General features: G+C 38.7%; 1 protein-coding gene across 1 annotated transcript in view; it reads left to right on the plus strand.

Annotated features, from left to right (window-relative positions):
* Nucleotides 1–10,371: 10,371 nt before the first annotated feature.
* The window catches only part of PBRM1 (Protein polybromo-1), a 38,164-nt gene continuing 28,183 nt past the window's right edge, over nucleotides 10,372–20,352 (plus strand). The window contains exons 1-6 of the mRNA XM_012942185.2: nucleotides 10,372–10,543; nucleotides 11,012–11,142; nucleotides 15,169–15,263; nucleotides 18,390–18,661; nucleotides 18,804–18,865; nucleotides 20,062–20,262. Coding sequence (XP_012797639.2) covers nucleotides 11,023–11,142; nucleotides 15,169–15,263; nucleotides 18,390–18,661; nucleotides 18,804–18,865; nucleotides 20,062–20,262 — 750 coding nt within the window. The 5' untranslated portion in view covers nucleotides 10,372–10,543; nucleotides 11,012–11,022. The remainder of the gene's footprint in view (nucleotides 10,544–11,011; nucleotides 11,143–15,168; nucleotides 15,264–18,389; nucleotides 18,662–18,803; nucleotides 18,866–20,061; nucleotides 20,263–20,352) is intronic.

The raw sequence follows: 20,352 nt of genomic DNA on the forward strand, positions 1-20,352 counted from the left end.
GTTCAAATGGTTCAAATGTTTGTGGACGGAATAGGAGAAGCTTTCGCTTAACAGGCTTCCATGTCTAGTAGCAGGGGATCACCAAATCCTCCAGGCAGGAACCTAGGTATGTTAACAATAAAAGAGAAGAAATTGGTAAATCATAGTATGATGCTGTCCTTGGTCCTTAAGAATAGGTCAAGTTGCCTCTTGAAGGACTCCTGAGTAGTCGCTTGAACTACCTCGGCCGGCAGCGAATTCCAGCTTTTGACAACTCTTAAGGAGTAGAAGTTGTGTCTACATTCCGTCTTGTTATGTTGTGTTTCCAGTTTCTGGGTGTTACCCCTTAGGTTATTATTCGAACTAAGCTTAAGTAGGTGTTTAAGAGGATGTCCAGAAGTGTTAAGAATGCTATAAGCCATTAATAAATCACCTCTAAGACGCCTATATTCTAATGGGTAAAGGTCTAGTGAACGGAGGCGTTCTTCGTAAGGCTTAGATTTGAGTCCTCGAACTGATTTCGTGGCTCGCCGCTGGATACGCTCCAAAGTGACCTTGTCCTTTTGGAGTGAGGGGGGAGTACTATGTTTCCGTACTCTAAATGGGGACGGATGAAACTATTGAAGATTGTGTGGAAAGTTCTTCCGTCAAACTGGCCAAAAATGCGCCTCAACGTTACCAGTGCAAGGTTTGCTCGGAAGGCATTTTTGTCACAGTTGGCGTAAGACTTCAAATCATGGGGCACCAGGACTCCTAAATCTTTTTCGACTTGGGATACTACTAGAGAGGAGTTTCCTAAGTTGTAACTGTAGTTTGCAACATGTCGCAGATGGACTACTTTACACTTTGAAGTGTTAAAGGTAAGTCCGTTATCGTCTGCCCAACTTTGAAGTCGAGTCAGATCCTCCTGAAGTGCCTGTGTATCGTCTTGGTTGCGTATCTCTCTCCAAAGTTTCACGTCGTCGGCAAAAAGTAATAAATCTGACGTTACCTGTTGAGGAAGATCATTTATGTAGATCAAGAAGAGAAGAGGCCCTAGTACTGAGCCCTGAGGGACCCCACTAGGACATTCCATAGCCTGAGGTAAAGTGAAATTGACCCTAACATTAAAGTGTCGATTTTTCAGGTATGAAGTAAGCCAATCGATTAGAGGTGGTTTGATACCTAGTCGTTTGAGCTTATTGGTAAGACACAAGTGGTTAACCTTATCAAAAGCTTTTGAGAAATCAAGGTAAATGATATCAACCTTTCCTTGCGATCGAGGATGCTTGCCCATCTGTCCGCCGCAGTCAGCAGGTTGGTTATACAAGAGTAACCCTTCCTGAAACCATGCTGTTGGGGTGAGAAGAAATTTAAGGACAGTAGATAGTCGTTTAAGCCGTCGCATATCAGGGACTCCATGAGTTTTGAAGGTAATGGCAGAAGAGCCACCGGCCGATAACTTGAAGGTTCATTGCGTCGACCACCTTTGAAAATTGGTGTAATGTGAGCCAACTTCCAATTTTCCGGTAATTTACCTCGGCTTAGCGAGTGTGAAAACATCACGCTAAGCGGCGTTGCCAGGAATGAGGCTGCCTCCCTCAGTATGGCAGGATGAACCATATCCAGGCCAGGAGAAGTATCTAGTCTTAAGTGCTGCGATTTCCGGAACACCAAGTCAGCGCTTAGGTCCACTTCGGAAAGTCCTGTGGAATTGCAGATGAAACTGTCGTCAGTAAAGTTGATGTCAGCCGGTTGAAATGTTTGAGAGTAATGTGCCGCCAGAAGGTTAGAGGCGTCGCCATCGTTGTTGGTCGGGCCGTTAAGACCTAGCAGTTGAGAAACTCCTGTTTCGGCTTGACGAAGAGAGGCTGCATAACGGAATAGGCTTCCAGGGTTAGAGGCAAATTTGTCCATAAGCTCCGTCTGGTATTGAAGCCTGTCTTCTCTTATAGCCTTCGTGCATATGTTCCTGATATGTTTATATTGCCTATACGCTCCGTCGTTATCAGTTCGTTTGTATTCCTCCCAACAGTGCCTTTTGCGGCTTAGCAGGCGAAGGGTACGGTTCTTGATTACTGTAGGTGGCTTGCAGCTTTTGGGAACCGTTTGAGGAACTGAATGGTTTGTAGCACATAAGAGCGTGTACAGCAAGAAGTTCCAATGACCGTCCACAACGAGTTGAGGGTGAACATCTCAAACCACCTGTTGTAGATAGTCATGTAGAGCTGGCACATTCAGCCGTTTAAAGTTCCAACGCAAATTATTGTTGGGATACATTAGCTTAGTTTTGATGACAAAACTGAAGGCTATGACGGCATGATCGCTCTTTCCCAGAGGAACTAGGATTGAGAGATTGTCAACTAGGAATTCTTCGTTTGTGAATACACAGTCTAAGCGCGATGGTGTCTGACTGTTGGTTATGTTCCTGCACGATGATACTCAAGCCATGCGATTCGCACTTAATCATTTGGCAATTAGTGTCCGTATGTATGGTATGTGCTTTTCACATTCCAAGTGCCAAACGCTTTTACAGGACCGACAGGACCCTGATCCTGTACTCACCGTGGGTAGTGAGTGGATAGAAGTAGTCAAGAATTTCGTGTATCTGGGTAGCTGTGTAAGTGTTGGTGTTTGCACGAACGATGAAATCAATTCAAGTATGGTGAAAGCCAGAGCAGCTAATGCCCATCTTTGGCGCTTTCATGATGTTAGTTTTGTAGTAAAATGTCGGATCTACAACGTGTTGATGAGGGGAGTTTTGATCTATGCTTGTAAGACGTGATCTCCTCAATTTGAGAGTGTTAGATTACTCGAGCAAACCTTGCGCTAGTAACACTGAAGCGCATTTTTGGCCAGTTTGATGGAAAAAGTTTCCACATAATCTTCAACAGTTTTATTCGTCCCCATCTAGAGTACGGAAACATAGTATTTCCTCACTCACTCCAAAAGGATAAGGACACTCTGGAATGTGTTCAACTACCAGCCACGAAATCAGTTCAACGACTCAAACTCAATCCTTATGAAGAATGCCTACAATTACTGAACGTTTACCCTTTACCTTTAACATTACAGGCGTCTTGGAGGTACACTCTAATGACTTACAGAATCCCTATTACTTCTGAACATCCCCTTAAATACCACCTTAAGCTTAGTTTCAACACAAACCTAAGGGGTAACACCCAGAAACTGGAGACACAACTCAGCAGAACAGACTATAGACATGACTTATAGTCCTTAAGAGTAGTCAAATGCTGGAATTCGCTGCTAGTCCAAACGACTTCCCAGGCTTCTTTTAAAAGGAAACTTGACATATTCTTGAGGAGTAAGGGTAGTGTCTTACTATGATTTAACAGCTTTTTCCTTTTCCACTTTTGTCGATAATATACCATGGTTCCTGCCTGCAAGTATTGGTGATGCACTGCTACTAGATATGGAAGCTTGTTAAGTGAAAGCTTCTTCTATTTCATCCAAAACCATTTGAACCATTTGAACTTCCTTTGTGTTATCCGGTCATCAAAACAGTAATAACACCTTGATACGGCAAAGGGATAAATCTCGTTAGGTGATGACCACGAGGTGTGACTTCGAAGGTGACTGTTGACCGCACTATTCCCGTCTAACATGAGTAGGCCCATAACCATTCGACATAGATCAGTTAAATTAGTGATCTACGAAATCATCAGGATGTAGGGTCAGTGAAACGTCACTGGGCATAAGCCAACTCATCCGGCAGTCAAGTCACTAAACACCGAGTAGTTTGCCAATCCCCATCAAATTCAGAGACAACTAACGCTCATTAATCAATTGTATGCTATGGGCTAGCCCAAGCGGCGGTGATTGCATTCTGTTTCTTGAGTCTATTCTTACTAATACGTTTCTACAATAACATTTCGTTTTGTTTACACAGTCACCATAGTACCATTGAACCTGGATACGTCGAAAGGGGAATCCACGTAAGGTATTAATCGTGAGGTATGATATCGGTGTGAGGTGGTAGGTCACGCCATTCCCATCAAACTAAGGTGGGACCCCCATCATTGACACAGATCACCTACCTTGGTGATCTACAGGCATAAGTAGGTAAACGTGATGTTGCTAATATGGTGTAGATTCGCTACTCAGGTGGATAATTTAATCTGATTTTCGTCTTTAATGGTGATCGGTTTAATCATGACTTTTTTAGTGTTCTTTTGAAAAATACTATTGACACAAACTTAGGGCAGAATTAATGCTTTTACATGGCCAGTGAGATGTCAATGTATCGTAGCCAAATCACAGATCAGTCTGAATTATGTTTACATCAAAAAACAGATCCCTGTTTGCTAAGTGGTTTTTCAGATATTGTCGAGGTCCAGGATAACCAAAGCAGATAATTCGACAATTCGGCACGGTCTGGCCCAGACATTTGTGGTCGCATTCTGTTTCTTCGACTTATTCTAACAAATCTATTCGTTCGATATCTCCATGTTTTCCCCATCCATTAATCAAACTGGCTACATTATCTATATAGAGTAAAAGGTCAGTTCGCGTTTGTTATTTGAATGCTGTGACTTTTACATACTCTATGAGACCACACATTCCCCTTCCAGCTCGACTGAACCGCAACCAGCGATATAGATCACCTAACTCAATGATTTACTCACATTCGAATTTCTCTGCATATGACTAACGACTTGTCTTGTCGGTTTTTGATATCAGTGGTTATTGCTGACCTTCTAAATGACTTACTTCTGCATACCGCTTCTGCTTTTGATGGGATAGACATCTTTTTCGTCTTCATTTTGGTGGGCGCCAACATACTACCATATGCACAGATTCAACTTCGTCTATATTAATGAACCTAGACATTAGCGAACACGTATTTGAATGGGAAAATTTTGAAATCTTAGGCAGAGTTAATATAAAAGTCGAAGAATTCTCAGGGGCTCAGTAGTTGAACCAGTCGTAAGTTTAGTAACTTTTCAACATTAACCCAATCTACAAATTTGCTGCGAAAGCTCACCAACAAATATGGGATGAAGTCAAGTTAGACAATCGAAATACCTATCCAAAATGTACAATCTTTTGCCAACAATAACCAATGCAGATTATAAACAGTTGCACAGGCTAAAATCTATATTTCGAGGAATTCGAATGTGTCACTCCTACTCAAGGTTTTGCCGAAGATATTGCTCGGAAGAACAACGAAAGCTACATGATTTATTCATCCAGCTAAGACAACGACACTGCGCTACCGTCGATAGCTAGAAGGTAGTAGAATGGAATTCGGCATTGATTTATAAAGGTGGCTATGATTTTTCATTGAACTCTACCAACTAGTGAGTTCCGTTTAGAACAAGGGTCATGAGTAGAGAGGAAAGCCTATAAAACTATTTGTTTCCGGGGAACATTTGCATCGGTGGACATATCTACAACCTGATATTTTAAAACCATCATTCTATGTCAATAAATACCATTCAGATAAACCACCAGCTCTAGTAACAAATCGCTGCCCACTTTCATGCTGATTAATATGATGGGTAGATGTAATTACGTAGATCTTTGATCTTATTGATCGTTCCTTTGATTATTTGAATGTCGTGCTGAGCATACTAAGAGGTTTACATCACATTGAGAAAATTGAGTAACCTTTCCAAACTCTGAAAATTCAAATACTTGTAGTGGTATTGATTCGTAGTCACACGATATTTGAATCTGGGCATGAGATAACTGAAAAAATTCACGTTCAACACCTAAAACGGATAGAGGGTCAAAGAAGATAAACACAGGAACAACTATGTTGGTATGACATGGCTCAGACGTGCATTTGTGTTAATTCTTCATAACTTGCCCTTTTCATATTAAGTGTATTGCTCTATCACAAGCACAGCCATATCCCGTACACACAAACAAATGCTAGTCAAGACAACTAGTGTAACAGAAGCCTCTGCATGAGTAGGCCTCAACATACCCAAGGGAAAGGCAACATCCTCAAATACAACGAGGAGAGCACCAAACAAATCACACTTTATGGACAGGTGGAATCTCCCGAGTACCTTGACAGCATTATCGGTGGACAAGGAGGATCCGATGCAAACGTAAAGGCAAGGTTTGACAAAGAAAGTGCAGCATTTCTGCAGCTGTAGAAAATATAGAACTAAAAACAACTGTCAATCGATGTCAGCCAGAATCTTCAATACGGACGTCAAGATAGTTATGCTATACGGAGATGAAATGTGGACAACTATCACAACCATCGTCAGAAAGAAATAAGCTATCTTAAGTAGTTATCAACATACTCCTGATGCGTTGAAAATGCACCATGAATATGACCCATTCTGGTGAAAAAAAACCCAGGTTCCATTTGAGGAAATTAGGAATATACGTTAGAGACAAATAGATTACGCTTAATGAACATCATCAAACTGTATCACAAAGCTAGCCGAAACTTGGAATCTTCGGAGCAAAAGAACAAGGGGCAGACATCAAAAGAATGGTCAGCACTTGGATGCTATCGGTAACGGTAGACCATGACAGAGTTGGTTGAAGAACTCTAGTCCACGACCTTGCATTACGAGGAAATGTAGGTTAAGTTAGTCAAGGTGAACGCGGAAACATTTAGTAGAGTTTGTATGGCTTGGCAGTACATCTATAGTTACTCTATTTACCTAATTCGTCTTTTAATCAACATATATTATTCTATTCCCGGCACAAAGTTTCTTACAAACAATGAAACTGACTTCCCTAGGCTATCCAGTATAATACATGGTGTGAATCGTAATTAAGGTTTTAACGAGTAGGCACTCACATTGACCTTTTTTCCCTTCTTTCTTTAAAGCCAAGTCAATAAACTTCTAAGTTCTACTAAAAGTGTTTGAATATGGTGAATATTATGTAAGCATTATTGACATTTGTGTATAACCACGTTTCTGAAGAAACCCGGAATGGTTAATGCCACCTATGTACTAATAAGCGATTTTGGATAGTAACAACATTAGGTTAGGTCTGTTATTATAGTAGCGTAGATTAGCGCACTAATCCTTACTCAGACACAAGCCTATCGAAGTCAGGACCCCAGGGGATGATTGACTTCGTTGGTTGGACCGGTCAGCGTTAGCTATGTTGAGTTTTATGGTATTTGATAAACAATTCACAGTTCAGCGATCAGAATTTAGGCGTTGTAACAGTTCAACCTAATTAGTAAATTGCAAGTGGCTTAGTTACATTTTATTGGTCGTTCATGTGTGAAAAAATGTTACACTGTACAATTATAGTGGTCTAGTTAAAGTATTTTTTAAAGTCTTATTACATCTGAAAGGTTATTTAGGGTATAACAGCCTTATATGAGATGTCAAAAGCTTATCGATAGCTTTCTATTAGAACAAACATATCAACGACAATTTAGAGCTATTGGCTTCATCGTTTTTTGTATCATAGTGTCCACCGGTGTTAATGAAATTTTACCTGCAACTCGGCATTGGTAGAACTTTACTTATGCGATACCAATGATCTTATATGAGGCCGAGTAAAATACCGTATTTCTAATTTAGCAAATAAAACAAATTATGTCAAAAATACAAAATACCTCAAACGGTACAGCCTGTGCTATACAGTCAGAAGTTTCTCTAACGCAAAGCAGCGCGCTAAACAATAAAACGAACAGTTAATACCAATGAGTTCGATACCTGAGAATCAATAAAAATATTCCCAAAAGGATGAGATCAAATATTTATCTGCAGGGATTCTAGCAATCATCTCAAGCAGACGGCCAAAAGGTTTACAGTCACACACTGAACCACGCCGTGACCTTGAATTTAGCCAAACACGGCCTTCCTGTCAACAGTCCGGCAACATGCAATAGAAAATCAGGCTACAAAAGATAAGTCTTTAGTCAAAATCACATAATAAAGGCTCAAACGAGGAAGACTGAAGAACAAAATGTGTGGTTAAACGAGATCTGAGCAAAGGTTAAAATACACGACAGGGAGAAGAAACAAATAAATAAAAATACTGTCCAACAAAAAAGCTCCAGAGGGATTTTCATCGGTTTTTTTTACGTTAAAAATACGATGACATCACGGCATCACACTGGTATATTGAGCTGTTCTTTATGATGGTCGTGTCCCTGCTATGTCAGAAATATGCTATTATTTCCACGTTGTGTGGAGAAAAATTTAAAATAATGCTGATTAAATTTGGAAAGCCACTTAATGATTGAAAAATGAAGTGGAAAGAGATCTCTTCTTTTGAAATACATGGCATTTCAGTGTTCCTGATAATTCATTATTCGGGTTCTGCTAAAATTACTGGGTAGCAGAAATACATCAAAAGTAGGCTAATGGTTTATTCTCGTACGACGTCATAAAAAAATATTATTGTCAAGAACAATGAAATTTCACTTCAAACAAGGATGCCATAGTAAGTTTCTCATATTTTGTCTTCATACTTTTTATTTGATCTGAGTTTTACTGTCTGATTCTATTTTTTATTTTAAGAGTAGCTTAAAACTTTTACTAAGAATTTTAATCGCTGTATATCTGTACCAGACATAAGCAACTTCTAAAAGGCTGCAAATATTACCTTTCCTGGTTAAATGTGCACACAGCCTAATGACCATATTTCAGAAGTAAAATCAGATTCATAAGGGAGAGATATAGTTATGTGTATTATGGTTTGTGTGATCATAGGTAATGACAAGTGATAGTTTATGGTCATGCTAAGTGATCATTATATGCATGGGATGAATGGTCACTATTTCGCTATACCAGAAAGAAAATGTTAGATAGATAGTACGTATGTTTTATGCTGCTTACGGATGTAAACTCTTCATAATGAAATATGCCGTTCTGAAATACATATCATTTCAATACCACTTTCAAGAAGCCTACATAAAGGACTAAGAATAAAGTACCATCACAATATTTTGTCCAGGATTCCAGTTTGTAAGTTGTTGATATTCGTTTAAAGATAGTCGGTATCAGAAATAACTAATATCATAGAATAAGATTCACAAAATTCATCATGATTTCTGGTATTTTACCGCGAAAATACTACGTGCAACACTAGTAAGAAGATAGTTTAATGTGAAATGAGACTGATTGCCAAAATTATATGGCAGTAAGTTGAACTAACCGTAGCCAATCCAGGGAAGCTGCTCTATCATTGACATTTGGGGCGTTAGAGGGGTCAAAACAAAATGCTTGGCCCATGAATTACAGATTCTTACTTGAATACAAAGCTGGAGACACAAGGTGTAAAAAAGTGATTAAAGAGGTAACACGGCGTACCAACTGCTGATCCGGTGCAAGTGAGGCCCATTGGACCAATGAAGTCAGTTTCGATGTTCAATACTTGCAGAAATATCTATTTTGATGAGTTATTCAGCGCCACAATGTCATTAATCGGAAAGAAACTTGTAGGTCTGCCACAAATACGTTTTCTCTGGACATTTAAAATTACCAAATAAATTCACGAGGCGAGCAATAGTGAAAGTTTCTTAAGGCTCGGAGAAAAAACGAAAAATCGATATAGAGATCAAGAGATACTGATGGTTCAAAAGCGAAAAACGTTAAACACAAAAGCGTGAAATGTCCATGGTGCTGTAGCTAAAAATCCGATATAAACAGGTATTAAAAAACCGTTTACACCTCTAAACAAAGTCCGAAAAAAATATCACTCAACGAAGACTAATACATTGTAAGGCCAATGAAATGTCACTGAGCCCTCGCCAAATCATCCGGAAGTTGGATCATTGAATGCCGAACAGATCATTGCTCCCTGCCAAGGTCATGGACAACCAACGCACATCAGTTAATCGTATGCCATGGACTGGCCCATGCGGCAGTGGTCTTACCTTCGCTTGTATCTACTTTAACTAATATATTTCTGTAATAACGTCCTCTGTGTTGTACAGTCTTCAAAGCATCTATAGTACCTTGATACGTCAATGGGGGTAGTCCACGTAAGGTGCTGACCACGAGGTGTGACTTCGACGTTAGTTGGTTCGTCACACCATTCACGTCTAACTTGAGTAGGCCTCCAATCATTTCGACATAGATCATCAATAGCGCGCGAATATATGATAGTGAAATAAATACAGATCTCAGAAACATCATATAGGTCAACTGAACAACGAAAATGAGAGATGTTGCTTAATTCAGCAGGTTTGTGCGTGTTCCGGTTGAGTTTGGTACCAGAATACACAATTAGAGATGATTGAAGATTCCAGTAAGAGGTATGTGTATAGCAGTGTATTTGTTAGTAGGTAACAGCGTGTGTCATGCTTTGAGTATAACACGATGGAAGTGTGTTCAAGGTCATACACTTAATAGTACATGTACAGGCTATGAAAAACTAACAGAATAAATACAAATAGCATCAAAAGCTATTTACAAAATAAGCTTGTCATGCATATCTCCACAAGATAATACTCGATGAAAACCATTCTCTTATTTGCATCATTCGTCTACTAAATGAGTGGAAAAATGACAGACAGTGCTAGACATTGCACTCTTGAGGACATTTAAAGTGAATGTCATCTTTCTCGAAGCGCTTTGTTCATTTGTCCCGCTACTTCCGACGTAATTGCGCTGCATATATCAAGGTTCGTGAACTAGACCTTTCACTTATAGGCGCTGAATCTTGTGGGTAAGGAAAATCGACGAGACTGTAATTTATGGACGAATCAATCGGATTTACGATAGCAGATCCCGTGGTTTCGGGTCGAAGTTTTAAGTCCATTTAGCTAAATAGTGTGTTTTTGCGCGTCAAACAAACTAGCTGTAAATCAAATTTTGCGTCATACTTTTCGTTATTTTAATACTTCTATCACTTGTGGTGTAGCCGGTAGTCTGTTGTAATGTACTCAAGTTTGTGGAGTTTTAGGAAGTTTTTTTGTCGTTTGACTAAGATTCACTCTGCCGTTGCTTAACCACCAATGCATTGACTGCGTATTATTATGTAACCTGAATTGGACTTGGTCGGTCTGAGTATATATTCATTAATGTTGTGACCATGGCTACATAATTAGTTGTTTTAGGTAGTATTGAGTCCCAAGTTGTTTCTTTTGCAGATACACAGCGGATGCCGAAGCGCAACAACCCGGAATCTCCTACTGATTCGGTAACTGGAGTGTCGGGAGATGAGTCTCAATCGAGCAGTGTAACAACTCGTAAACGATGTCGTCTGGCTAATGCTTCGCAGGTAATAATGTATTAAGGGACATATATATGGTTGTTTGTTTTGAATCGTTGTGATTTTTGTAATCTTTTGCCCTTTCCATTGTGGTCATTAGTTAGCATAAGTTATGCTACCTCATATTCACTTCTTACCGACTTACATCTGTTACCCCTCTTAGAGGACCATAAACCGCCCACCAGCGTTTCCCATCGAACTCTGTCCTGCGCAATCTTTTCCATTTGGTGTTCCTCCTTTTGATGTTTGCCCCCAGTTCTTGGCTGTGTCCTTTGGCCTTCCTATTTTCCGTTCTCTTTCGGGATTCCAATTTAGCGCCTGTTTTTTTATTCAGCTTGATGATTTTCACGACGTATGCTCTATCCATACTTACGCCTGTTACTCCTCGTGAAGGAGCATAGGCCGCTCACCAGCATTCTCCATCCAACCCTGTCCTAGGAAGTCCTTTCCAGCTCCTTCTAGTTCCTATTTATACTTTTCATATCTGCTTATATTTCTCGAAGTAATGTGTTTGGCCTTCCTCTTTTCCGCTTCCTTTCAGGATTCCAAGTTAGGGCTTGCCTCGTGATGCAATTTGACGATTTGCGTAATGTATGTCCTATCCATTTCCATCGCCTTTTCCTAATTCCCTCTTCCGTTGTAAGCTGGTTTGTTCTCTCACACAGAAGGCTGTTGTTGATGGTATCCGGCCAATGGGTGTTGAGTATCTTGCGTAGACAACTATTTATAATTACTTGTACCTTCTTGATGGTAGTTGTAATAGTTCTCCAAGTTTCAGCTCCGTACAGTAGAACTGCCTTGACATTCGTACTGAAGATTCTCACTTTGATATTGGTTGAAAGTTGTTTTGAGTTCCATATGTTCTTCAATTGTAGGGATGCGGCCCTTGCTTTGCCAATCCTCGCCTTTACGTCTGCACCTGAACCTCCTTGTTCATCGATGATGCTTCCCAGGTATGTGAAGGATTCTACATCCTCCAGAGTTTCGCCATCAAGAGCGATTGGGTTGGTGTTCTCCGTGTTGTATCTAAGGTCCTTGGTTTTCCCCTTGTGTATTTTGAGGCCTACTGATGCAGAGACTGCTGCTACACTGGCTGTCTTTATCTGCATTTGTTCGTGTGTATGCGATGGGAGGGATAGGTCATCTGCGAAGTCTAAATCGTCTAATTGGTTCTGAGGTGTCCGTTGTATGCCGTGTTTTCCCTCATGTCGAGGTCTTCATAATCCAGTCGACCACCAGAAGGAAGAGGAAGGGAGAGTAGACATCTTTGTCTGACTCCAGTCCTCACCTGGAATGCGTCTGTCAGCTGTCCTCTATGCACGACTTCGCAACGTAGTCTGTCGTATTAATTCCATGTGATGCAGACGATTTTCTTAGGTACATCATAGTGTCGAAGAGCGTTCCATAAGGTTCTCTTATCCACAACGTCAAACGCCTTATAGTCAAGGAGGGTGATGTACAGTGACGAGTTCCGTTCACTTGATTGTTCGTCGATAATCCGTAGTGTGGCGATCTGGTTTATGCACGATCGGTCCTTACGGAATCCAGCTTACTGATCTCGAAGTTGGGGGTCTATTGAATCTTTCATCCGGTTCAGCAGCACTCTTGAAAAGTCTTCCTGGTACCGATAATGGTGTGATGCCTCTCTCTCTATATGTGTATATATATGTATATATATCTGGTACCCCCTTCTATCAATATTTATGTGTTCAAATAAAATATCTGGTGTGATGCTTCTGTAGTTCTCACACTTGCTCAGATCTCTTTTCTCTGGTATCTTGATGAGGTGTCCTCCTCTCTAATCTGTCGGCACTTGTTCTTCCTTCCAAATCTTGAGTAGAATATGGAGCATCTTTGCAGTTACTTTTATATCTGACTTCAGTGCTTCATCTGGTTTGTTGTCAGGTCCTGTTGCTTTCCCGCTTTTGATTTGTATGATGTCCATCCTCAATTCGATCATTGATTTAGTGAAAACTATAGGAATGTCTGTGTGTGCTGCTTCGATGTCCGATGAATTCAATGGAGCTGGCCTGTTGAAGAGTTCCCCAAAGTGTTCCACCCATCTTTTGCTCTGTCCTTGAATGTCGGTGATTGGCTTGCCTTCTTTGTTCTTCACTGGTTTCTCTGGTTTACTATTTTTCCTTAACATCTTCACTTGTGGCCTTTTACACTTTTGTTGCTAGGTCTTCTTCGTATCTCTGCTTGTCAGCTCTAATGTTCCACTTCACTAGTTTGTTTGCTTCAGTTTATTGAGCTTGTGCCTTAACTTTCTTTGTTCTTGTTTGGCTGTTGTTGGTTGTTGTCTTGTTCTTCCATACTTGAATCCTGTCTAGAATTTTGATATAGATCCATTCCTTATGATAAAGCTTGTTGCAGTCCTGCTCCTCGTGGCACATTGAAGTTACTACTTCTGTGATAGCTTTTCAATCGTTCTCCATAGTAGTTTCATCTTCTTTGAGTAAATCTTTCGAGGCTTGAAACTTGTTGTTGAGAGCTGTCTTGAATTGATTGAGTCTGTCAGTATTTCGAAGGAAGGCTGTATTGAACTTTTGTAATCCTGTTTTACCAGTTGTACACAGTTCTCATTTAGCTTCAGGTGATGTGAATCCGTGTCATCTCCTCTCTCTGCTGTCACGTCTGTCATTAGTCTGGTTCTCTGTAATGTGATCCAGTGAAACCCATGTAGATTCGTGAATGGGTTTGTGGGTGATTATAATGCCGCCTATAACCATTGTATTGAATGCGCATAATTTTGCAAACTTCTCACCATTCTCGTTCTTTTGTTCCAGTCCATGTCGTCTCATGATTTGATCATACCCGATATTGTCCACTCTGACCTTGGTGTTTAGGTCTCTCATCAGGATGATCGGGTCCTTTACTAAGTACTTCTCTACAATCAACTGAAGCCTCTTATAAAGCTGAGCTTTATAATCTTTATTGCTACCATTTGTGGGTGCATAACACGACAACATTCATTGTGATTTCCTCCTTTGTTTTGAAGGATGTTTTATTGGTTCTTTATCCATAAGATTCCCACCCAATAAGTGTATTCTGCGCTTCTTTGGACAGCACCAGAGCAACTCCCTGAGTGTGTGGAGCATTTTTTGCCGTAAGAGTAAAGTGTTTCAGCTAAGGTCCAAGAATATAGGGCTATGATTATAAGGGGCCCATCATGTCCAAGTTTTTAGCGAATTTTTTTTCTCGTTTGGAAAAGTGCATTTTAGCTATTCTCATTGAAAATTCACCACGGGAATATGAATCTTATCAAACGAACACTTCCAAGCACAGATAATTACAGCCAGTAGAGGATTGAGGTCCTACACAACTCCTTCACACTGCGACGATATTGTTTATGGGAATCAGAGGACAGAAAGCGAATTTAGGGTGCTTTAATTGGATTGAGGAACAGAGAATCCACCTATAGGAGTTGAGTGTGCAGCCCTTCTTGGAACTTACCTATCTCGGTTTGGATTTCAAAGAAGTACTCCATCCCACAAAAATATCGTGTGGCACATACGATTTCTGGTACCTGGTTGTGCCATATTTTATGTCTTTCCCCACTCTCGGCCATACCAGGGCATTTGGGGGCAAAAATGATATAGTTAAAGAAACGCTTGTCACTTTTATTAAGAGGGTGATAAAAAACAATATCAGGAATGCTTTTGAATTCCATTTTAAATCATATTAATAGCGTCTCAAGTTATTGAGTTGCATTAGCTGTAGGACCCCAACTGTGAAGTCGTAACATATCGGCATATTCCAGTTCTATTCAGCTAGAGTTTTGAAATACTGTATGTCAAAGATAGGCTTTCAAAAAGTTGATCACCTGCTATCATCTAAATAACATGTCTCGTTTCAACGAACACCTGCTTCTGGAGGTCTTCTTTACTGTGTATCAACATCAAATTGAAGGAGAATATAGGTCCGTTATAATTCGTTATGAATGAGACTGAAATGTTCACTTCTAAAGTTGGTATTTTTTACTTATTCTTCTTAATGTATACATGTCTGTATTTGATACTTTTACTACTCTAGTTGGATTTGTGTCAAGAACTGTTTGATCGAATTCGGGCATATCGTGGGGAGGATGGCTCATTATCTGAAACATTTATGCGTCTACCGACAAGAAGGTAAATTATTTTTCATTATAAGGTTTTTCTGTCACATGAGCTAGACTCAGTGTTACTTGGTCAAGTTTGATTATATTATAAATGATGTTATTTGCAAAGTCTTGCAGAACTTCTAATATATGAGGTTTAATCACGATAATTGTAAAATGTTTCTGACTCCCGACCGAAATTGGTCACCGATTCTAGGGAATTATTAGTAGTGATTGTAAATCTCTGACAAAATGCCATAGTAGTTGTCATCTTGATCAGTTTGAACAAAGTTTTGTTGAAGGGTTTTATTCATCTTATTTCAGTTCGCAAAAATCTGAGATTATTTCTTTTTCTCATTACTGGCGGGTGTCGATCCGAAACTTTATAACACCAGCCTCACACCCTTGCGAACTACACTAATAACTCACCTAACATCGTATTTCAACCCAAATCTTAGCTCACATTTACCGATGCTGCATTTATTGTAACCGTAGATGTATGTTGTTACTTTTAAGAAACTCAAAAAGCACCTAAGTGTTAATTACTTGTCTTTGGGATTTTGAGGATTTTACGGTTGATTTGTGTGATTTCATCGGTATCGCGTAGTAGCACCAGTGAGGTCAGACGTAGGGTACTTGGTAAATATTGACAAATCGGTTGATTAAGTTATAGATCTACATCTAATAAGGTGTCTGGGATATGTTTTACTCGTGCCTCGCCGTCATCTACATCGACACACAATTCTGGGTCATTTAGGAGCAGTTTTCTGAACTTATGCGAACTCTTCAAATTTTGTGTAGTTATTACGTAACCCTTCGGTTTCTAATTCTAGAAAATTACAATCTCATTGCTCTAAGTCTTTTATATCCACTTTCAAGTAACCTGAATCTTATGTAAACTCTTCACAACTTGTATAATGGTCACGCGATCCATATATATATATATATATATATATATATATATATGGTGGTAAGCAACTGAAGAAAAGCCACTAAATATGCTGAATTCATTTCATTCTGCCTCAATTGTGATCCTGGCTTTATTCGAATTCGTAAAGGGAACCGACAGCATAAATATAGGAGTAAGTTTGAAGAAAAATAAAGGTGATCAAACAGGTACAAAACACTACTCTATGAAACCATTGATTGTTTAGCTGAATCATATTAGTACATGCAAATCACCTGCTTAATGTTCACGCGATAACTGCAACTAGCCAGTCAGTTTTATGCAACATAGAACCTCGCAAATACGTTCGTCGGCTTCTGTTGGTACCCCAAATTAGCACAACAAGTATCAAGACAAATCCTATATTAGCAAAATTAGTAAGTCTCAGTTACTTACTTACTTACTTACGCCTGTTACTCCCAATGGAGCATAGGTCACCGACCAGCATTCTCCAACCCACTCTGTCCTGGGCCTTCTTTTCTAGTCCCATCCAATTCTTGTTCATTTTTCTCATGTCTATTTCCATTTCCCTGCGTAATGTGTTCTTTGGTCTTCTTCTTTTCCTTTGGCCTTAGAGATTCCATGTGAGGGCTTGTCTTGTGACGCAGTTGGGTGCTTTCCTCAATGTGTGTCCTATCGACTTCCAGCGCTTCTTCCTGATTTCTTCCTCCACTGGGATCTGGTTTGTTCTCTCCCACAGTACGTTGTTGCTAATAGTGGTCGGCCAACGGATCCGATGTATTTTACGTAGACAGCTGTTAATAAACACCTGTATCTTCTGGATGATGGCTTTCGTAGTTCTCCAGGTTTCTGCCCCATACAGTAGAACTGTCTTGACATTTGTAGTCTCAGTGGTATTAATATAAAACACTGTATAGATGATGTGAATAAGGGAGAAAGGATGAATTCATTGAGTAAGAAGTACATAAAAGGACTTCACAATTGAAGATCTAAAGGAAGAGAGATGAATGCATCTATGATCAGTAGTCGTAGACGTTATGTGTTAGACTTCAAATCGGTTTTAGTAGAACAATTGTATTCATCCTTATGTTTCGAGCCCTAATATTTCCTCTTACCTCTTCCTCATTCCTTCTTTTCCAACTAAAACACGAATCTTTGGTCTTTATTACTACTATTAATACTATTATTATTTCGACTCCTATCCTACTCATCTTGTTAATTTCATCTCATAGCGCTAGTGTGTTATAAAAAGTTGAGGTGACTCACGTTTTATTATGATTGACGGAATAAAACGTTCACATGTATGTTTCAGTGGTCTCTTGTCCCGTGTCTTCTTGAGTTATCGGACAGTAACTAAAAAGTTGCTAAATGCTTCTGTGTTTCCTTGTACATCAGCTAATTGATATCAGGAAACACAGACGAGTTCTATCAACAGCCTTAAACCTATGTTTGGTAATATTGACATTCTGTAATTGAAATCACCTGCAAATCTACTTCATATTTAGACAATCTGTGTGGAATGAGAAAAACTTGGGGGATTTTATGTTAAATTTTAACTTGATTAACTGATAATAGTGATCGAGCAACTATTTGTTCCTGGTCGGTAGAAGTGTCAAATATAGTTAAAATTTTTGTTTAGTTTTGCGGTTGCCCATTTCAATCAAATGTCTGACACTTGGTCAATATTACAAGATATGAGTGGGGGTTTGTTGCATTTTTTATCGCTTTATTTATGATTATGCTCTGGTTTGAGTACATATCTGCTGACACCTAAATGAAAACCCAGAAGCTAAGTATTGTTTTACTTTTGGTATTTTCTCCTGCAAGAAGCATAGGAATAGCCGAAATAAGATGTCCTACCTGTCTGTAAACTTATTGAAAATTGACCTGAGCCTTGTTGTGAATCGATACCAGATAGCTCAGAATCAAACTACACTTTATATTCCTTCTGATCTCCAGTTTTAAGTTTATTTTATACCTTTCGTTTCGCTAACTAATTCCTCAAATAATATTCTCTGTATTTACTCTTGTTATCATTGGTACTTCTACTAATTCATCTTATGGTGAGATGGTGTTGCAACTTAAGCTGGTGCGATGACTTGGAATTAACAACTTTTTTGCTTTCGTGTATTTACTTTTTCTCATTATTTCAAACTAATATAAACTAATACACTATTTTTATGATTCCTAATCATCTCCTTTTAACAAGACACTTTCTTTAAACTTGACAATTAAAACCCTCCCATATAGGTCAAATCCAGATTATTATGAAGCAGTAAGAGAACCTATGGATTTAGCTCGTATTCAAGCAAAAATTAAGGCATGTGAGTATGAAAGCGTTGATCAAATGGCTACGGACGTTAATTTAATAGTAGCCAATACAAAAGCATTCTATCCAGCCTCAACAACTGAGTTCGCCAAAGCTGTTGAATTACAAGATGTTTTTGGCCACGAGCGTCAGGTTCTTCAATCAATAACTACCAAGAGTACTGATTCCACTACAAGTTCAACAAGCAGTAGCGGTACGTTCTTAAACTATTACAGTTTTTAGTAGGATATTTTAGAACAAAAAAGAATGATTAATTTTTACCTTTCGAACACTTTATCATCATCTTACTGTTTTTATGCATATAGTTGCTCAGTGTTTTTATTATTCTGTTTTAGTTACTGATAGGCGTGCAACTCGCAGGCGTCCATTCGTTACCGAAGAACGAGATGAAGAAGAGGTCTGTTGATCCTTTGCTATATATATAGTTTTTATTTTGATTGTACGGGATGCTATATAAAATAACTGATCTTACCGTATAAAATTGGTTGTCATACAGTTTTTCCTTCGTATAATGTTCTGTCGTATCTTCTAATTTATTTGATCAAACACTTCATATATTTATCTGATATCTAGTTTTAGTCCTATGATAATTACGTCATTATTTCTGTAATTTTAAACGACAAACTAATAGAGTTACGAGACGCCTTTAACTTCATGATTGGTAATGTCTAAGCTTTATAGTGAAGGTCGGCGCTTATGATGTGGTGAAATTCAAAGTTGAAAAATTCACATCTATCATTAACAGTAACTAGCATATTTGTAATATTTCAGTGGGTAGGAAATCGAATTTGTAATCTTTTACTACGTAGTGCAAGTCTATGCTTCAGAGAATAAATAAATGACCCGATTAAATTAACAAAAGTAAGCAGCGCAGAAAAAAGCTGTAAGATATTTAATACAATCAAAACAGCCCTAATTATGTCGCAAATTTATTATTTTATTATCATAAATCATCCACTTAGTGCTTGATTTATCTCAAAATATAAAGTTCAACCTTAAATATATTACTTACAAATGCTATTAAAGGTGTTAATAACTAGAAAATGTAGAGGATTGCATAAAACCTTCCTTTTTAAAAAATACTCTAACTCTTCGTTCACATGTACACTTGACACAGGCAATTGACATCCCAGTTAGCCTCATCCATAAAGGGTACAATAATGGGACAAAAAATGTCGTTATTTAACCTTTATATGACGAAACACGTACCAAGCTCTTGTAGGCTAGGCTTCTAACTCTGTCTTCTTAAGTGTTTGGTCAGTTGATATTACCATCGGAAATATCTGTCTTCAATTTATTCATATTCAAATTGAAAATCTCTGAAATTGAGTCTGTCAGCAGCATACAATAAATTAGTGAAAACAGACGTAGTAAAAATTGTCAGACATAGAATAATCTCCATATCTCTCTATCTTTAAAATAGAGTGTCATAAATGAGGTATTTTTGTCTTTTTCTTCTTGAGTATTTCCGTAGTTTGATCTAGAATATCTTCCTTTACAGTTGCGTTCATCAAACATTGCTGAATAAAGTAATAGTAGTATCATCCTTTCTAAATATTTTTATCATCTTTTTTTACCAATTAAATTCTTAAGGCTGAAACTTTGTCAATCGCAGCTTCAGATGATTCACGTATTGCTCCATCAGAAGTTAGCACTATCAATTTAACATCTAGTCAACCAAGTTCAACACAGTTGGATAATCCATATGAACTATTATTTGCTTCTATTGCAAAATATGTAGGCGAAAATGATCGTCCATTAGCCCCAACATTTACTCATCTACCATCTAGAGAGGTTGGTTGTTTGTTGATTTATTCTTGTTTGATTAATTTATGAAAGGTGGCTTAACTGATTTTAATTGAATAATCTTTTTGTTGTGCAACT

This window comes from Schistosoma haematobium, chromosome 2 (genome assembly GCF_000699445.3).
Source record: "Schistosoma haematobium chromosome 2, whole genome shotgun sequence".
Taxonomy (NCBI): Eukaryota; Metazoa; Platyhelminthes; class Trematoda; order Strigeidida; family Schistosomatidae; genus Schistosoma; species Schistosoma haematobium.